At 36.7% G+C, this 22065-nt stretch overlaps 1 protein-coding gene across 1 annotated transcript in view; it reads right to left on the minus strand.

Annotated features, from left to right (window-relative positions):
• The window catches only part of LOC149580258 (serine carboxypeptidase 1-like), a 54216-nt gene that overhangs the window by 10854 nt on the left and 21297 nt on the right, over positions 1-22065 (minus strand). The window contains exon 10 of the mRNA XM_089813420.1: positions 8581-8649. Coding sequence (XP_089669546.1) covers positions 8581-8649 — 69 coding nt within the window. The remainder of the gene's footprint in view (positions 1-8580; positions 8650-22065) is intronic.

Genomic DNA, 22065 nt, shown 5'->3' on the forward strand with positions numbered 1-22065 from the left:
TTATCAGGCAGTTTAGTTGCATTTCCAACTACAGGCAGATTTGGTATTTTGCTCATATCTTCTTCACTACTTATCCGACGCTTATGCCGCTTTGAGGGAATGATATTACGAAAGTAGTGGACTGATTCAAGGACAAAGTACTATAGCAGCACTATTCATGCGGCACTATAGCAGCACTATTCATGCGGCACTATAGCAGCAAGTTCAAAAGCATGGGCTGGAGTATTATGTCAATAATGCTGAAGTAATTAGTGAGTTGATAAATCTGCCATGTATTTGGTTTTATGAATTCTAAAAATAACATTTTATTGGTAGCAGTTCATTTCCACTTTTCATATTATTGTAGTTTCCTTCTTGTTTATGTTGTATGATACCAATTCCATGCACAAAACACAACAAACAAATAAACGTTTGATTTCTGGAGTTATAAGGGGTTTAAAACATTAAACAGAGAAATAAGAGGTTGAATGCAAACTGTTTGACATAATTCCTTTCAGTAATTTGGTTTAATTTTTTGGGGCATTCAGGGGTGCCCATTACAATGGTATCAGAGCTATAAGTCCTGCCATCCTGTGGAGGTCTTATAGGGGATTTGGAACAACCGGATAGAGGGAAAAGTGTTTGACGAAATGTCAAAACACTAAAATCAGAAATAAATAAATAAAAACATAGGCTAAGCATTTATGTTTGAGGATGCGACAGGGGCCTTATAATTTTCGCGATACCAGAGCGAGACAAAATAGGATTTCAGACTTGCAAAGCAAACAGTTTAGTACATCTGTGCAGGTGGACATTGAATCTAGCCATACAAACATAGAGAAAATATTCTTTGATCAGGACAACAATATGGGTGATCGAGATGACAGGAATACAGGATTAGGCGGAGGCGGGAATGCCAGTCCAGATCAGGGGGAGGTAATGCTCAGACAGTTATCGAATACATTAGAGCAGGGGCAACGTATGTAGCAGGAGCAGAATAGGCGAATGGACATGATGTTGCAGCTCATGGCTAGACAGATGGGTGTCAACATTAATCCAGGTGATGCCAACAACAGAAACAATAACAATGGGGGAAACAATAACCATGGAGGCCAAGGCAACAACAATGGTCCTGAGAATAACATTAATGGTAATAATGGACACAGCAACAATGGGAATGAGGCTGATAACTTTAGACATGTTGCACGCCCTGCGTGGACTGCGAGCTCGAGACCTCTTCTACCCACTTTCCTACCCAGAGATCTGGTTCAACCAGTAAACGAACCACAGATTACCAAGTTACAGGATCAGTTCAGGAGGGACTGGGAGGCTAGTGGACCGGAGTTTCAGGTGGATATTTCCCTCAGAGATTATATGGACTTGAGGATGAGACACATGCCTAGAGCAGGAGGGAGGAATCAAAACTTTGAGCTGAGAAAGAAAGTTGGAAAAATTTCTTTACCTTATTATGATGCTTTAGGGAAGATGACTACACGAGCTTGGGTGTAGAAGGTAGATACATACTTGCAGCTAAATCCTATGCCTGAGGAGGAGGCTATCAAGTATGCGGCTATGCACTTGGATGGCATTGCACATGAATGGTGGCATCATGGCATGGTGACTTTGGGGCATAATCAGATTACATCCTATGAGGAATTCACCGAAACATTGATTGAGAGATTTGACACTAGGGATCCCAAGTTACATTTCAAGGAGCTAGCACAGTTAAAACAGTTAGGTTCTGTGGATGCTTACATTGTCGAGTTTTAGCGCTTGTCTGTACTTGTTACTAATATCTCTCTTAGGAGATTGGTGGTGTTATTTTGTGATGGTCTTGCTGATCCATTACGAGGGGACATAATCCACTCACCTTAGCTGAAGCAACTAAAAAGGCATGAGATTTAGCCCCTTTGGTATACAAAGGAAAAAGCCATTCAACAGATTCTTCCTACCACAAGGACAAAGACAAAAAACTGTTTCAGAAAGAGTATAGCAAACCCAAAGAAGGATCAAAAGGACTAGACAATGAAACCTTGAATGAACTTCGAAAGAAGAAGCTGTGCTTCCATTGTAGAGAGCCTTGGGACTTATCTCATAAATGTTCTCTCAAGGCTAAGGCAAATCAAATGGAGTATTTTTTAGTAGAAGAGTCAGAGTCAGAGGGGGAGGATCAGCACTCCGATTCAGATGAGGGTAACACTATAGAGGAGAGCAAGATTCTTAAGGATGATAGATCGTTGGTACGCTTGACAGGGGCCCAAAAGGCAATCACATTTAAGGTCAAGGGTACTATCCAGGGGCAAAAAGTGATATCTCTTATTGACAATGGGGCTACACATAACTTCATAGATGCACAGTTGGTAGCCAGGAGAGGGTTAGAAACAAAGGAGCATGATGGGTTTAGAGTCATGGTGGCTAACGGTGATAAATTATTATGCACTCGAAAGATATCTAATCTTTGCATCAAGTTTGGAGATGGCTACGAGTTGGAGGATGAGTTCTATGTTGTGGACATGGGAAATTATGATGTCATCCTCGGCATGACATGGATGGCTTCACTAGTTGAGTTCACACTCAACCTAGCAAAATTGGAGATGAGATTCCAGCATGAGGGCAGAACTGTGGTACTTAGAGGATGTTCAGATGGAGGTTGCAGAGTAGTGCCCTTGAGGAGAATGCAGAGACTTTTTCGTCATGATGACATAGAGTGGGCGACAGAGTGCTACATTATGCCAACTTCACCAGAGCCACAAGAAAAGAGTCATCCACCAGATATCCAGAAGATACTTGATAGACACTCTAAAGTATTTAGTGATATTCCTCATGGGGTTCCTCCTGACAGAGGGATGGAACATGTTATTGAGCTCGAGGAGGGAGCCAAACTAGTTATGATTACTCCCTATCGTCATCCTAAGAAACACAAGGATGAGATAGAGAAGGCAATTAAGGATTTGTTGGAGATGGGGCATATCAGGCCCAGTAAGAGCCCCTTTGCTTCAGTAGTAGTATTGGTAAAGAAGGATGGGATGATGCGCATGTGCATCGATTACAGGGCACTGAATAAGAAAACAATTAAAAAAAGGTATCCCATTCCTAGGATTGATGAGCTGATTGATGAGTTGCATGGGGCATGCTTCTTCACCAAAATTGATTTGCGATCCGAATACCATCAAATCAGGATGAGAGCAAAGGACATTGAGAAAACAGCCTTCCGATGTCACTATGGCCACTTTGAGTTCATGGTTATGCCATTTGGTCTAACCAATGCACTCGCTACATTTTAGAGTTGTATGAACCAGGTATTCAGGAAGCAGCTGAGGAGATTTGTCTTGATCTTCTTTGATGACATCTTGGTCTTCAGTAAGACCTGGGAGGAGCACTTACATCATTTGGAGGAGGTGTTATCTATTCTAGAGAGAGATTCATTGTATGCTAAGGAATCTAAATGTGAGTTTGGCATGACTGAGCTCCTTTACCTTGGGTATATCATTAGTGCAGATGGCATTCGGGTTGATCTCGAAAAGATTAGAGCTATTGTAGAGTGGCCTACTCTCACAAACCTTACACAGCTTAAGGGATTCTTTGGTTTATGTGGTTTTTATAGAAGGTTTGTTAAGGGATTCTCACAGATTGCTACACCCTTGACAGATCTTACTAGGAAAGGAGCCTTCATGTGGACAGGGGCAGCACAGAGGTGTTTTGAGCATTTCAAGCAGGTTATGTCTTCATGTCCAGTTCTAGCTCTACCGGATTTCATGAAGCCTTTTGAGCTTCATTGTGATGCATCAGGTGATGGGATTGGAGCAGTATTGATGCAGGAGAAGCATCCCATTGCATTCGAGAGTAGGAAGCTCCGGGGAGTTGAGAAGAGTTATTCTGTCTATGACCGGGAGATGTTGGCCATAATGCATGCATTGGCCAAATTTCAATCATATTTGGTAGGTGGAAATTTTGTGATCAAGACTGATCACAACAGTATTAAATACTTCATGAGCCAGCATGATCTTAATGACTGGCAACAAAAATGGGTGACTAAATTGCAGGCTTAAGACTTTGACATTAAGTTTGTCAAAGGTAAGAAAAATGTGGTGGCTGATGCCTTATCTCGGAGACCTCACTTATGTGCTCTGGCAGAGATTTTAGGAGATTGGAGAGATTGGATTATTGCAGAGTATGTTGGAGATGCTTGGGCTTCTGGATTGATTTCTGGTACCATACAAGATGATCGCTATGAGGTGATAGATGGATTGATTAGAGTTTAGGACAGGGTTTATTTGATTCTGTCATCACATTTGAGAGAGGCGATACTGAAGGCATTTCATGATGCACCTACAGTTGGACATCTGGGGGTCTTCAAGACCTACAGGCAGATCCGAGAGCAGTTTTCATGGAAAGGGCTCAAGGATGATGTTCAAAGGTATGTCAGGGAGTGTGTGGTTTGTCAACAGAATAAGGGAGAGCACACATTTCCTGTAGGTTTATTATAGCCCTTGCTCATTCCTGATAGGAAATGGGAAATTATTTCGATGGACTTCATCACTGGTTTACCACGAGTGCAGGGAAGGGATTGCGTCTATGTGGTGGTGGACTGCTTGACGAAGTTTGCTCACTTCTTTGCTATTCCGTCCACTTACACAACAGCACAAGTAGCAGATCTTTTCTTTAGAGAGATATTAAGGGTACATGGGCTGCCCAGATTCATTGTTAGCGATCGAGATAGTAAGTTTATGAGTGTTTTTTGGCAAGAGTTGTTTAGATTGTGTGGTACAGATCTTACACCTAGCACTAGTTATCATCCGCAAACAGATGGGCAAATAGAGATTGTGAATAAATGGGTGGAAGGATATTTGAAGAACTATGTAACTGCACAACAAAAGGCTTGGATCAGATGGTTGCATATGGGAGAGTATTGTTATAACACCACTTATCATATGTCCATCAAGATGACTCCTTTCATGGAACTCTATGGTTATGAAGCACCTAGCTTCATGGATTTAGTTTTGGGGGATAGTAGAGTGCCCAAAGCCAAAAACTTATTGTAGGATAGTCAGGACATCCTGAAAGTGCTCAAAGAGAATATACAATAGGCCCAGAATCAACAAAAATTGTATGCTGATCAGCACCGAATAGAGCGTAGCTTCGAGGTAGGGGATATGGTTTACTTGAGGCTACAACCATATAGACAGTCATCGCTCAAGAAGAGCGGAGCTGAAAATTTGAAACCTAGATTTTATGGTCCCTATAGGGTGATTCGCAAAGTGGGCAAAGTCACCTATGAGCTTGAGCTTCTAGAGGGAAATCGAGTGCACAATGTGTTTCATATATCTAGGCTTAAGAAAGCCATTGGTCAGATTGTAGTGCCTTCTACAGATTTACCCCCTTTGGATGAGGAGGGGAAGCTTGTGTTAGTACTTGAGGCTATTCTGGACACTAGAGAGAGGAAGCTTAGAAACAGGATAGTTAAGGAGTATTTGGTCAAATGGAAAGACCTACCGGAGGAAGATTCTACATGGGAGAGTGAGCAGGTTATTCAGCAGGTTGGACTGAGATTGCTTGAGGACAAGAAATTTCAAGGGGGGCGGACTGTAATGTCCCCATTTTAGCAGTTGACCAAGTGTGTGCGCGTTAGCCTTGTTCTACATGGTCCCAAGGGCTAACGAAGGGTTTAATGGGATCCTGGAGTGTTTTGGCCTAGTCATTTCCATTTTGGGCCAAAACGAAGTTGATTTACTCATTCAGGCATACTTACTATTTTTAGTAAGTCGGCAGGACACAGTGCAGATCAATTTTGGTGATTGGATTTGATACTCCTCGGTGAGAGCTTTTCGATGAGCTATCACTTGCATTATTCAGAGTTTGATTGCTAATACATTTTAATGCCTGAAGTTTTATTAAAGTAACGTCTAATTTAATTGTAAAATATAAAAGTGTTACTTTAATATTTATTTTATGGGGATGTGTACCCAAGGGAGACATAAGTGGTATTTTAATATATGTTTTATATATTACACATCTTTTATCCCACATTGCCCATATAAGTTGAGCGGACCCTTGGAAATAGAATAAAAGGAAGCATTTGTGGCTTCATTAGACAGGTTGAATATGAGAAGAAATTGGTGTGTGAGTTGCAGCTCCGTTCTTGGCATTTGAGGACATTTATTCTCTCTTGTAACATTCTAGACGTCATTCCCTTGGGGTTTGGCCTTTGGAATTCTTTGTTATCGGCTTCATTATCAGGCAATTTAGTTGCATTTACAGCTACAGGTAGATTTGGTATTTTGCTCATATCTTCTTCACTACTTGTCCGACACTTATGCCGCTTTGAGGGAATGATATTACGAAAGTAGTGGACTGATTGAAGGACAAAGTACTATAGCAACACTATTCATGCGGCACTGGAGCAGCAAGTTCGAAAGCATGGGCTGGAGTATTATGTCAATAATGCTGAAGTAATTAGTGAGTTGATAAATCTGCCATGTATTTGGTTTTATGAATTCTGAAAAAAACATTTTATTGGCAGCAGTTCATTTCCACTTTGCATATTATTGTAGTTTCTTTCTTGTTTATGTTGTATGATACCAATTCCATGCACAAAACACAACAAACAAATAAATGTTTGATTTTCAGAGTTATAAGGGGTTTAAAACATTAAACGGAGAAATAAGAGGTTGAATGCAAACTGTTTGACATAATTCCTTTCAGCAATTTGGTTTAGTTTTTTGGGGCATTCAGGGGTGCCCATTACATTGTTGCATTTTGTGATCCTTGTTTGTTTTTAACCTGTTAAGCCTTGGTTCCCCAAGCTCAGGGGTGATCTCATAGAGGCCTAGGTTGGGAGGTGAGCTCTCCATGGTTACCTTTTTTAATTACAGATTGTTGCATTGGAAACCATGATTGGAAAAGGGCAAAAAAGGGAGAAAGTACTTATGCATATTTCTTAAAGTGTTGTGTAAGATTCAATAGGTGTTGTGAAGGAGTTCTTAGCTCATATTGTGTCAAAAGTGTTTTATAAAGGAGAATTTGAAAATGTGGTGGATCTTGTAGTATGTTGTAGTTGTAAGAAAGAGGAATGTAATGGCTGCACTAAGTTGTATTTCTTTATTCAAATATATGAATGTCTTATTGTGAATGTGGTAGAAGAATGAGAAAGTTTCAGATTTATATATGTTTTGATGTGTAGAAGAACTTTAAGAAGTATAGGATGAAGATTTATTATATTCTATCATTGCAAAAGAGATTAGCGATAAGGTTTGCATATTTTTATATAGTAAGGTTGTAGGGAATGCTTAATGAAATAAATCTGAATGTGAAATGTGAAAATTTAGCATGAGTTCAAAAGAATGAAAAAATGGAAGTATTAGATTTAGTTAGATAAATTTAATTTTTAAAAAAGGTGTGTTTTGGTTTAAAAATTATAGGCATGACAGCGATGATAACTGAAAAATAAAAAAGGTTTGTAGTTTATATGGATGTCATAGTAGCTATTATTGAAGCTACTGTTGCAAATGCCACCAGTGACAAGACTTTGTCAAATATTTTCTTGAATTCCAGTTATTGTTCATTTATATTTTGTTACTCGCATATGGAAAATCAGAGCTAGTTGAAGCATGCCAATGAATTTTAAATCAGATTACTTTTCCACAAAACTATCCTATGCAAATACAAGGAGAATCCACCAGTTAATAAAATGGGGGATCCAAAATCCCTGAGGAAAAGAAAGTTGAACCCAAAAAAATCAAATCCAATTTTATAGATTCATGTGTATCAAGTTTTTTAATGATCCAAATTATTCACATCTCTATCTTCCTCAATCATAAATCCTCGTTTCTTCATTGACACCTTTGTTTATATGCACCTACTCACTTTTACAGTCTTTTGTAATATTATTTCAAAACATTAGAAAAAAGCAAATGGTGAGGTACCAAGAATGGAAAGCTATACATATGAGGTTGTCTATAAATGGCAAATGTCCCAAGGAATGTCTCCCTTTATTAAAACAAGTTAAAAGAAAAAAAAACCAGTTTTATAGATTTACATGTTTCAAGTTTATTAATGGTCCTAATTATTCACATTTCCATCTACCCCATTTATAAATCATCTATTCTTCTTTGACACCCTTATTTATCTGAACCTACTCATTGTACAGTCTGTTATTTTAAGATATAAAAAATCATTTCAAGAGAAGCAATTGGTGGGAAACATCATGGATGGAAGGCTTTATCCCCAAAGTTCCCATAAATGGGGAATGTTCCTCACATTGGGGAGATGTCCCCAATATTTTGTAAAAAAAACGATAGGAAGGTACACTCAATGTCTATCCCCTTGTCACCAGGACATCTTCCATCCCCAAAACCTTGTAAAAGCTAGGGACATGTGTCCCTATGGAACACTTAAAAAAAGGGGAAAAAAAGACAACAAATAATATCCTTCTAAATAATATATGTATTTCTCTCCAATATATTTACTGGTTTGAACATCAGTTGCTAACTAAAAACCACTTAGAACATTGGAAAATTATCAAATGCATCCAAAGTCTTAATACAAGTCAAGTAAAATAAACATTGGCTACTGAGGTAGATTGGAAGAGTTCTAGTGAAATACCGATTGAGCATGAATTGATTTTCTCACAGAAGGATTGTTTGCCCAAATATTTGAAAGTTGATAAGAATCCTATTGGGAAAAACATGTTTTACTTCAGCAATAAATCATGGGAAAAATTACAAAGATAATAATAATCATATATTTGAAACAATGAAGAGATACAACCTTATATTATTCGTGTGCCCAATCTTACAAAACTTTGAGATAGTTGTTTAATTTAGTTAACCACTGACTGATTTCCAGCATTTAGGTTCATAAACAGAGTAAGAGAAGTCACCTGGAACATTTTATCACCAAGTTGGCTTTAACTTTAGATACTAAATATGTGATATTAATTTGCTATGGTTTTCCTGATACCTTTTTCCTAAGCTAAGCAAGATTTATAATTTTATATGGATTTATAGGCAAAAGACTTGTGTCAATTCATCAAGATACAAAACATAGTGCCAAGATAAATATACAAGTTTGGAATGTGCCAAGAATCAAAGATCTGCCTATTATACTAACAAGGATGACAAATATGTTACTCAGCTTGACACCTTGATACATAATTTCCTAACCAAATTTGAACACATGAAATTTTAAATTTATCATATTCAGAATCCAGGTGATATTAAGGAGAGGCAATTTTCATCCTTCATTGGAATCTCAAAGTATACTAATTTTTTTCTCATAACAAAGAAAGCGCAGTGGTTGCTATAAAGCAGAAGCTGGTAAAAAATAAATAAGTTGGATTGACATGTTACATAACCTGGTAAAATATGCAGATTCTAAAGTTGCCACTGTTTTCTTCAAAGAAACTATCACAATTCTAACCTCATTATGGGAACCATTGAAATCGTCATTAATATGGACCAGAATATCCATTATCCTTTGAGAATTTTATTGTCATACTATTTCGGAAGCCTCTCAAAATAAAGAATCCAAACCTTATTGTACATAACTCTTTTGACAAATCCCTTTGTTTTCACAGTGGTCTTTTGCTACTAGAAAAGTCTGATTGATTGCATCTTTCCCTTCAGAGATTGAAGTGTTCTTTTGTGGATGTCATTGAATATGTTTAGAAAACATAGAAAATGAAGAACTTTCTTTTTCAAGGGTATCAGTTTGAAAATTTATTGACTGTGAATTGAAAGGGTCTTGAATAGTAGGAATCTAATTCATCATTGGAAACCAAGTGATTTGGTTTGTTTACACCAATATAACGTCAAGAATTTTATGGATTTCCAGTTGGACCTTATTTGCATACTAGGAATTCATGTAGAAGGAATGAGGAAGAATTCCCATTCTAGATGTTCAAGAAAAACATTAAGGTTCCAGAGGTTCAATTCAAGTATGAAAGACTCCAGCAATGATAGGCTGATCAAAAAGAATGGCGCTCAATCAACTTCCAAAATTGACATGTCCATATTGTCTGCATTGAAAGAAAGGAATAAATGACAAGCTATTATGGACAACCGTCCATTTGATGCTTAGTGGGAACCTTCGGTCATTATGGGCCATCTTTGACTACTCACTTGCTGTGATGTCCCCTTCTAGCTAGAGACATCACTTTAGCTGGTGATTAGCCTATCAGAGACCCTTGTAGGCTAATAAGATTGGATAGAGGGTCACCTTGGTGTGGAGATCCTCCAAGGACCAGAGCAGAGTACTCTTCTGGGTTGCCAGATTTTGTTTATGATGAGTTTTTCTTTGAGTTTGGCTTGGTCAGGCTATTTTTAGCAGTTTTGGAGTTATAAAGATAGACCCCTACTATTTTTAGAAAAGGGGTATGGTCATATGCAATTCTATCATGTTAGCTCCCAGTCCAAACGACATTAAAAAATGTTTAGTAATAATGGAGATATTAATGTTTATTTAGTTAAAATAAACATTATTGGTTTTGAGCCTATATTGTTAAGTTATAATATATAACTTAAGTGAGGGTCATGATATCATAAAAGGGGCCATCGTTTCAATTAATTGTGGGTCCAAGCTTATGGAAAAATTAAAAGGGGTTTTCTAAGTTTTAATGTAATAACATTTTTTATGTTATTATTACATCTTTTAGCCCACATTGAGCATGGAGACTCATTCTGGAGTTGAGGAGTCCTTATAAACAAACCTTGTCTTCCTTCAAGAGGAGGTTATGAGAATTGCTTAAAAACTTTGCCTTGTGAAATTTCTTGAAGTTGTGGCAACAAGGGTTTCTACAAGTTTGAGAAGAATTCAGACTGTGGAGAACGTAGTATCTTTAGAGTTGATGCAATTTGAGGGTTTGAAATATCACTTGAATTTTGCCTGTGAGTTGACTTCATTCTGGAGTCAATATTGTGTTTCAGTAGGAAAAAAGTGGATGAATCTGTTTACAGGTTGGAAGGGGTTATAACAGCAGCTACAGTGTTGTGAACAGTACAGCGCTACAGTGAATTAAAAATCAGAGATTTAATATTGCGGTTTTTGATAGGCGCTGCCCAAGGAGGAAGCAACCAGCAGCATGGTTGCATATTGGAGACAAAAATCAGGTTTTTTTCAACTATTAATGATGATGTTTTTAATGTATTCTTCCAGCAATAAGTATTGTACATACATTAGGAGCCATCCGAATAAATGAATTTGATTAGCATTATAACCAGATTTGAGTTATAATTTTAGGTAAGATTAGTTTTCAATATTTGTATTTTCTTTTCATCAACTCAAAAACCCAAAAACAGCTTAAAACATTAAAAAACAAACCAAAAACAATCATTACACCCAGGGAAACAAACAGTGATCAGCGTAGAGCCTATTTGGGGTTCTTACACTTGCTAAGTGGACACTCCTCTTCTACTTGGACCATGTGGACCCAATCAATTATGACACAAATTCTTTCTTACCCTAACCCTAATTAGAGATGGTGTGGCAAAATCTAGGCCCTTTATCGTTTTTCAATCTGGTCTGCACATTCTGATTTGAAAATTTATATAAAGGCCCTTCCATCTCATTTGTAACTCATTAGATTAGATTAGATAGATTCATAGATAGATAGACACATAGTTAGCTCTTGTTCCTTAGAATAGAATAAGAGTAGGAGAAGGGGAAGACATTGTAAAACTTGGGGAAACAAAATTGGTTTCCATTGAAGATATGCTGGATTCATTTTTATTTCAACTCATTGCGTGGTATCTTTCTAATTTCCATTTGTTAGATAAAGTGCTTTGGTTTCAATGGACAAATGTAATGGTATCTGATGAGTTTCTTGGCTCATACTTTTGGTAGTTTTTTTATTGTAAGTTGTCATTTAAAGTTAGCCTTAGCCCCCTTTTTTCGGATACTTAACTTCTATCATTAAATTTTCATTATTCATTATGATGGTGTTCATTGTGATATGAAAATTCTTTGTATAACCCTTAGAAGATTTCACTAGTTCTTGTAGAGTTGTAGTTGATCTTGGAAAAGTTATTGGGAGTTTGTTCATTGGAGCATTGTCCATTGATATTATTCCCCTCACAATTAGAGTTAGACCTTTCTAACCACTGACATTATCCATAAAAAAAAGGAACCTTTTAATCACATGTATGAAATTTCTCAATCTTAGAATATATTGGATTTTGTTCAAGAGAGGATAATATACCTTGGTACTTTATTCTACGTTGGTGCAGTCATAAAGCACACATCAACAAGTTCAAGGTTTAGTTCCATGATCGAATTACAATAAATATATCTCAAAGAAATGAGGAAGGTTAAAATGAAATGAAAGTTCGAAGACAAAGTGATGGCATCATGATCTAAGTTTACAAGTTCAAGTCATTGAGAAGGATCAAGCCCAAACAAAAAATGATGTGAAAAATGCAAAGCCATGAAGAAGGATGAAGGCCAAGGCATAAAGTTGGGAACCATTTTAGGTACAATGAATTTCCAAAACACATCAATGAGTAGATTTCCAAGACAAGGAGGATGGAAAGGTGGAGTTCAAACAAGAAAATCGTGTTGAGTTGGTGCACCTTCATCTCCACCAATCAAGTTGTTTCAAGTGTGCATGTGGATTGAATTTAATGCTTTACCACAATGATTTTTCTCATTGGTCAATCCTCAAATGGATTTAAAAACAATATAATGTTTACATTGGCCCATAAATTGTACCTAGTTGTAATATGTTAACATTCAATGATTATGAGTAGTAGTTCTAATAACCCTAATTAGGGTTGTGTTGGCATAATCTAGGTCATTGATTCCAAATCAATCTGAGCCATCCATTGTACTTGATCTCCCTATATAAGAAAAACTCGAATCATTTGTAAGGCAGACTTGGTGAAATTGTTTCTATTTTTCTGCCAAAGTAATTGTAGATTCATTGTTGAATGCATGGTGGATTGCTTCTTATTTTAGAGTGTTGCATGGTTTCTTATTTTCTTAATTAGAATAGGATTTATTTATGTTAAACAGTAGTCGAAGTTGTTAAATTGTTAAGTAGATGAATGGAAGTTATAGTTGTTGGTGGTTGATGGTGAGAAGTATGTTCATACCTTTTGGTAGTTGTTGATTGCATGTAACAATACATAGTTGGTCTAAAATTATTGTAAACACTTAACTTAAATGGGGAATGTTCACCTAGATTGTCCCAGAATTGCATTTGAATGAATGTTATCAATATGGAAATCATTCATGACTCCTTAGAGGATTGCAATCTCTTTTGCATAGTTAATCTAGTGAAGCAAGAATTAGTTGAGTTTCAATTCATCACCATTAGTGTCCTTCATTCTTTTAGTTAGCATAGATTCCTAAACCCATATATTTTTTGTAATTTGTTTTGTTAGAAGTAGTTGAAGAGCTCAAATTGCCAAATCACTTGCATTACGAATTCTGATAGATCCATGAATGAATAGCATAAGTGTAATGCCCCCATTTTTGCAAGCATCACACTTTGAGGGATTAGTGTATTATTTGACCTTCGTAGGCTAGTATGGTGGATTAGTAGATCCATTTGGGGTATCACAAAGGATTTCTAGTGGCAATTGTCAGCATTGTTCAAGATTGTTCCTCGTTTGAGTCAAAATGGCACAATTCCTGTTTATAAGTCTTGAGGCAAATTGTAGTGAGGAATTATAAATACTTTCTAATGCAAAAGTTGAACCATCTAGTTTCTTCATTTTATTTTTGGTGAATTGGTGTTCATCTTGATTTGAAGAATTGTGAATTCTATCAAATGTCATTACATGTTGAGTTAGTATTCTATTAACAACCGAATTGAACCTTTGCTATAACATCAGCCAGAGGTTATGAATGTGTTCCAAAAGTGATAAGTCGTCAAGGTTGGTTCAGCATTTTTCGTCAAGGAATTCGTACAGATATTGCGGATGGGCAAAGGTTGTGGATGGAATCCTATTGCAGATCGCAGCATTTTCTGTAGTCTATTGTTTTTACAATAGGCTGCCATGGCTTATTTTCAGGCTTAGCACCGTTTTTGGGATGGCTGTAATGGACTGCAACATTATTTATAGGGGACAGCTTGATTATTAGCAACCAGCTAATGTAAATTGGGGAAAATGATATCACAGAAGAGAAGGCACATGTTGAGTTGGGGGTGTTTCCTTTCGTTACCACCGGCATGGAGTTATTTTCTAGGAGTCGCCATTTTATGTATACAGTGATTTCCTATAGGAGATCTTCAACAAATATAAGTAACTTCTATGCATCGAGTTCTTTAGAGTTGCTTTCACTAAAGTTCATGCATGTGAACTTTGCATTGCAAATATTTTTCTTTGATATTTAGTGACTAAAGTTTGAGTATGCCTCATTGAGAAATCTACATATGAGATTCAACACATTGTTCTTCACTTTCACAAAAACTAATTAGATTATTAGACCATCAAATGCATTGAATAATTGTTGCCTAGATAATTTTATGAGAGAGAATTAATTAAGTTAATTAATGGAAAGACGGAGAGAGAGAGAGAGAGAGAGAGAGAGAGAGAGAGAGAGAGAGAGAGAGAGAGAGAGAGAAATTATTTTCCATTATTCCAATATATTCTCTCCCTGTACTTTAACTTCTAAAGAGAAGTTCGGGTTTCTTTTTCTCCTTCAACATTTTCTCTCTCCCTATACTACCTCTCTCTACGTACTCAAACTTTTAGAGAGAAGTATGGGTTTGGGTTGCCTTCTCTCACTCAAGATTTTCTCTCTCCATGTACTAAAATACTCTCTCACTACGTACTCCAAATTTTTAACCTAATCCTAACCTGAACTTCCCAGTGTTAGTTATTCCATCAAAACTCAAAAGCACAAAGGTTTTCACTTGGGTGATTGGTCAAATATCTTGCAGGTAGTAGATCAAATGTTAAGCTGAATCTCTAGCATGTCAACTCCTAGCTAAAAGACAAAACATGTAACCACATTGAAAGATCTTCCTCCCTTCTCTAGTCCTGGCATTCCATAGAATTAGACAAGGCACGAGAACTATTTGGAAAATGGACCTCAACTTACCCGCAGGCATCCTAAAGTATGGGAACTGAAACTTAATCGTTTTACATGGCATCCCAATGAAGTGACATCTCATACTGCAAATGGTGGGAGATTCTACATATAGAGAGTTTCACTAAATGCCAAAGAAAGATGATTGGTAAAGCTGCTCAAGCCTCAGGCCAATTCCATAAAACAATTGATTTGGAGTCAGTTTTATTACAAGACTAACCACATTCCTAAGTGAACGCAATGAGTGAATATGCAATATAATTTTTTTTTGAAGATCTTTGATAAGAAGTCAAGCACCCACGACATGGAGAGCCACAACTCATGTGTATACATTTAATGGAAAGATTGGGCATGATATAGGTTTGCTTGTAACTGGCATATCCATACAAAGCACGTGAGTTGTTCAAATGAACTGTTTTCAAGTCAATAAAGCCGCAGACAAGGAAAGTTAGCAGCAGAGGAAGTTTCCAAATGTTTGAGAAAATATCCTCATTCATCCTGCACCCAGTAAGCAGGGAACTCTGATGCTTAGTGTGGGTGTAAACTGTTTGACTAAATGTCTTGTAAAGAGATCGTTTCATGTATGATTTGCTGGGAATATTAGAGAGCAAGCCGCAGCATCTGGCTAAAAGCAATTTTTCCTATGTGAGTTTATTGTGACATGGTATCCCAAGCCGCAACTTCTGAAAATCCCTACCACCTCATATGCGGATTTACTTATATGCAACAAGTTAGAATTACAAATTTTATATATGAAGATGCAAGTAAACCATAGGAGGATTAGAAATATTTTGACCAAAAGCCTAAATGTGTCATCTCTTATGTGCCAAATGAAGAACCTCACTGCACAGATATGAAAGTTTTAAAGTCTTCAATGAGAGAAAATTTGAAGTCTCGGGTGGCACAAGCATGCTAACTATTTGATTGAATTCCCCTAAACTACCACTTTCACAAGTTTACCAAATGGATGCATGAGAATTGTTTGGCATGATAGGTCAGGTGAATTTGTGTGTTTTGAAGCCCATAGTCTAATAATACACAATCAGAGGAACATTTATCAAAGAATTTGGTAAACAATACTATGAGGTACAAATTCCAAGGTAAAAAGCCTCTTGTGATATTAACAAGCACGCTTCCCAAGATATCAGGTACAAAGATGGGACATATGGAAATTATAGACTTTTAGAAAATGATGAGCAGAGAAGATAAATGCCCGTGGCTATACAGCCACGAAAATGCACTTTCTTTACATTCCTTTTTCTAACTTTTTAAAAAATTCACTAAGTCCTCTCCTTCGTATGAAAGTGCATTTTCGTGGCTGTATAGATGTTGCCAAGATAAATCACCCCGAGCATAACGAACATAAAGTGGTCTAGCCCATGTAGGAGGACACCCACTTGTGGTTCAATGTGCGAAATTAGTTCTAGAATGTATCAAGGTATATGATTAGAATTCCAAGGACATCAAGACCTCAGTAGGTAATGTCATGGCAAGGCTAGATCTAGTATCTATCTCCATCACATTTAGATTGCCAGTAAGAGAAGAATTCATAGAAATTTCTAACGAAGGTGCCCAAGGATACTTCCATTAGAATAAGAAAACATGTCTGAATGCCATTGCTAGGAGTTGGCTAGATCAACCTAGACGAGAACAAACACAATTGCCAAGAGTGCTACACAGAAATATCATTAATGAAGATATTTATGATATGATAATTCTTCTCAATAGAGTGGTGGGATATCAGACGGCTGAAGATTTTTAGGATTGAATGTTTTTGTACATTAATACCATCACCACTAGAAAACAATTTATAGATTGGGGAGAAATGATTAGTGATGCCCTTCATCACCTTTTAACCGGATTGAATGCGAGTTAGGGGTTTCACTTGTCCTCGTACCTAATGTATGCAATTGCTAGTATGAAATCATGGCCTGGTCTTAATCCTTATGGGGAGTATAGCTTAACCACACAAATTTATAATTATTACCCCCAGTTGCAATTAAGACAAAGCAATGCACACTTTCGTAGGGTGAATGATGCTTTTTCTATGCTCATAGCCAGGGAGCTACAGTGAGATATAGGACTCTGAATTTCTCTTGAAGCAACCAGTCTCATCAGTATTTATGGTAGCTTCTTCATAAAGTACCTACAATTCACTTATATTTGCATTGGATGTTTTCGAGATTGTCCTCTCATGTTGCCTTGCTTTGTAGGTGACAGGTTGGTACTTTTAGAAGTTTGCAGGAAAATTGGTTAGGTAAACAAAAGTGCAGGAACAAAAGATCAATTCCTTTCCCAATCGACATTGGGAACTATAGTTGTCTTTCTTCTTCAAATGCTCAAAATATCGAGAGATCCACGATGAACATAACTTTTCACTCCTTCCACAGTTGCTTCCCATTTGATGGTAGTGGGTATGTTAAAAATAACTTGGCACTCGAACCCAACTATCTCCATTTCCCTACAATGGAAGATTATTGGGCGAACTGTGAAAATGACTTCAAAGTGAGGAGAAGGGATTAGATGAGATTCACAATACAACAAATCATTGATTACAAAATGGGATGGGATGTGACAAGCATAAAAGAGGACGGGTTAGACTTGATTGATCCTTTCTTCTTTGAGGGCATACAATTATTAGAATTGCCGTATATTAATTGGTCTCTGCCAGAATTGAAAGACCTCAAGGAAAGAACCTTCTTTGTGATTCAATGAACTAAAAACTGGTTAAAAAATAAAGTCAAAGAAGTCACAGCTACTACATCAAAAAGAAGAGGCAGTGCAAAGAAAAATAATAATTATTAGGAAGGTACATCAGTTTCAGCCATTCCGTCTTCTATCCATACTTCCTTGGGCTCTTTAAATAGTACATAGGGTGGAGATGATGGTGAAGATACGGATAAAGGAGTTGATCTAATTTCAGCATGTGAACTCAATGCAGTCACCAGGAAGAGGAGATCAAAACCCAAGGATAAGACTTTAAAACCAATTCAACAGATGATAGATGAAGCTCCCGAGATGAACACTTTACCATCATTTGTAGATGAGATGATTCGATCCATAGCATCTCCTACAGGCTCACTATCTCCTAAAAATGCAAAAGCAACTCAAGAGGTGCCAGTTGTAGAAAATGTACATAACTTAGATTTGTCATCTATAGTTCTATAGGTTCCTTCAGTAATCAGCCCATCTACCAATATTTCAACATCTTGGTTACAACAAAGTTTGGAGAGAAAGAAGAAAAGGATGATCCAATTGGAAGCACCAAATCTAGATGCCGTAGCTGATTTAATGCATAAAGGCGCAAAGATAAAGAAGACTAGAATGGATTCTAGACTGGTAGTGAATCCTACCTCAGGAAACTTATTTGTTGAAATTGTACAACTAGTCACAAAGAAGGACATAAATGAGGCAAACGAATCTGATTTTAGCATCACTAAAGTGGATCTAGGCCGGACCACTCATGAGGGAAGAGAACACAATTTTCAAGTGTCAACTACTGTCCTGATGGAACAGTCAAGGAGAGATAAGCAAGCTAAGAATCAACTCAAGTGTCAAGTTTGAGTAATTTCTTCATGCATCCGATTGATGATCAGTGATTCCTTTCCGAATCCTAGCTCATCTACGGAAATCACAGGAGATCCTAAGAAAATGTTTGATGAAGAAACCATTCAAGACATAGGAGAATGTCAAACTTATGGTAAGATGGTGAAAGCATGGGTAAAAAGTATGAAAGAAAAAACATAAAGCCTATTTCAGGAGGTCAAAGTTACATATGCTAAGGCGAATCATATACAACAAAACATTAAAAAAGAGTTAACAACTCTCAAAGAACAACAAACATTCTGGAGAGAAATTGATGCTAATTTAGTAGAGATTAAATGAATGGACAGCAATATAGTCAAATCGCTGAAGTTAATCACCAGTGGAGAAGAGAAAATTGACATATGGCTGGAAAACATCAGATGGAAGATTGATAGCATGAGTCAACAATTGGAAGAAGGAGAACAATTCTTAAACTCCTGCAAGCTACTAAAAAAGAAGGCCTTGGGGAATATACTGATGATTGTAGAAGGTATCCCTATTAGTGAACACACTCAAGATCTAGACATATCTTCCATTTTGGAATGCATAGAGGCAAAAATCAGCAGCGAACTTGGCAGTAAACAAAGTTCGATTGAGCAGTCTCTCAGTAACTTCGGAGTCCTGTATTCAAAACTTACTAGGTTATGTCATCGATTTGAATGAAGTTAGAAAGAGACATGATCTATGCAAGCTGAAAATGCAAAGCTTAATCATCATTAAAAACAAGGCGTTGGCTCAAGTCATCAAATCATTTAGAGTGTACAAGGCAAACTTGACTCAACTACTCACAACACCTATAGATCAAAGAGCAAGCTCAAGAAATATCAATGATCATAGTTAAAAGTTAGAAGTGCATATGTCTAAAGTTGTCTCAGGTTTTTATTTATGTATTTTGTAAAAAGGTCAACTATAGAATTAATTTTGGTTTTGGTCAATGTCTTAACTTTTGCTAACTATAGCTAAGCATTGAAAGTTAGAGTTGGTTACAAACTATCTTCGAAGTAATCCAAATTCTAACTTTTTGAGTAGTTATGAACCCGAAAGGTTAGTTATTCTAGAATAGCTATAAATTCTAAAATCTCAATCTAATAAAGGACTTCTTGGACTTAGACAGGGAACACTTATGTTTTGATGACAAGGCAATTTTTGAAAAGTGTGTACAATTGTTGTTCTTGTAGTCAAATATTTCTTCTATTCTTGGTGCTAAGAAATAAAGAAAGTACATTTTGCATTCTCTCTTTCTATATATCTGAAACGTTGAAATATTGATCCTTTCTTTGTAATGGATGTTTTTACTGTATTGTGCAAATGTTCATGAATGATTGAATCAATATTGTGAGTGATAGCTCTCAAGCATAGTTCTTGATTGTTTTTATTAATAGTTTACATTGATTTTATGGAAACATTGAAGTTGTGTGGTGCATTTTCTATCAATGGTTTCCTTTTTATATTCTAAGTTCTAATCATTTCTATTGAAAAATAAATTTTTTTATCTTATGTGGGAGCTGACCCTCTAAATGCAGAGGAAGGCCGGATATCAAGGGCCTATCCAACTATTGGAGAAATCGATTTGCCACACATTCCATTGGGGTAAATTGCATATTTTCTAAGTGCCAAATCTGTTTACCAACAATAATGAAACTTACATGCAAAGTGTTTGACGAAATGTCAAACCTTCCAAAATGACAACTCAAGGTAGATTTGAGACAATATCTTAGCTTGCAATATTATAGTGGTATTGAAATGGTTTCTTGCCATTTGTGGGAGAAGCCTTTTACATTCAAGACAAACGGTTTGTGTGAATCTTGGAAAAAACAATGTCTATACAACATCTTATGTCACAGCTCATGCATGCTTTATATGATTATAGTAATGTCTTAAGTTATCAATGCAGATGCGGATCTGGAAGTGGATGCGAAGTGCGGGATTTTCTTTTGTTGCCGAGGGGGGGGGGGATGCAGATGCATATGGATCCGTATATATATATATATATATATATATATATATATATATATATATATATATATATATAACAGAATAAGAAAATCTCAAGAGTATCTCACAGATACTCCAACTTCTAAAAAGATTAACAAAATATGTATTGATCATGTGCAAATAATATACACAATCACAATTCTGCAATATCTTTAGTAACTGAAAAATTATTAAAAATATATCTTAGACATTTAGATTCTTTGCAGAACAAATCACACAGCAGAAAGTTTCTACCTTGGACTCCCCAAGAACCATATGCTAACCAAAGCCTTGTTTTCAGCAATGGGCCCATGTTGAGTAGTCTTCCAAAAGAGACAAATGGACTTCACTGAGGAATATGAAAGGTTTGTTGTTACGTTCATAACTAAAACATATAAATGTAAAGATGATGATTATGAATTGTATGCCAACACCATATTTTCCATCTTTAGATGCTGACAACATCAAGTAGAAATGCACAGAAATCCATGCCTGGACGTGTCCCCATTTGGGTGGCATCTTGGTGGCATCCACAAGGCTTCTGGATGCACCAAGCATCAACACGCACCAACTTCCGCATCCAAGGTTGCTGAGGATGAATTGGTAACTTAGATAACATCTTTCAAAATTATAATAAAAATTTATCAGAGCTTCTACAACATCCAAAAATCTTGGATCCTTTGTTTGAAAGAAAAAAGAAGCAAAAAGTTGTTCAAATAGCAATAAAGTTCTTATTTTTATGACAATAGTCCCTTGATTGAGCATAATGACGGTGTTGATGTCATGGCAATCATGAAGGATGTTGTGGGTATCCTCTTGAGTGTTGACATGCAAGATGGGAGTGTCAATATGAAGATTGCCTAGAAAATACGAGCTATAACAATTCTGATTTTCATGACAGCACACAGTTGTGCTTGCATCACCCTGAAACAACAAAGAGTTCGCATGTGGATGATGTCAGTCCTCAAGAAAGTACTAATGATGCCATTAACGATGAAGACTCGTGCTATAGTGAGTTTGATTTTTCGTATCTGACCTTATAAAATGAATCAAAAACTTTGTTTATTGGTAGTAGGTCCCAGGATCATGACTTACAAGAACTTGCAGTTGCATTGGAAGTGGGCATATAGATGTTCAGAACAGCAGCTTCCACTTTACTAGTTAAGCCAACTTTTGAGGTACATGTAGAAGTATTTAGATGATTTGTGCACTGATAGTAGAAGTTGCGGATACAACATCCTTTCATAGTGCAGATTTTGATTCCGATAGCTTGCATGGTGGTCATGGATTTTAGAGACATGATTTGGTTAGGCAACTAAGGGTGAATTCAGTCAGATTACCACAATCCTTGAGCATTTTAATGTCGCTCATTATATGTTGGCCACCTATGGTTGAGGTTCTTTTGATGGATGAGCATTGTGATGGTAGCCTTTCCCTTGCAAAGTTTTATACAATCTGAGAAGCCATTAGAATAATGAAGCAAAACTATTTAAAATT

The sequence above is a fragment of the Cupressus sempervirens genome, chromosome 1, assembly GCF_028749045.1.
Source record: "Cupressus sempervirens isolate cs-2001-9-10 chromosome 1, ASM2874904v1, whole genome shotgun sequence".
NCBI lineage: Eukaryota > Viridiplantae > Streptophyta > Pinopsida > Cupressales > Cupressaceae > Cupressus > Cupressus sempervirens.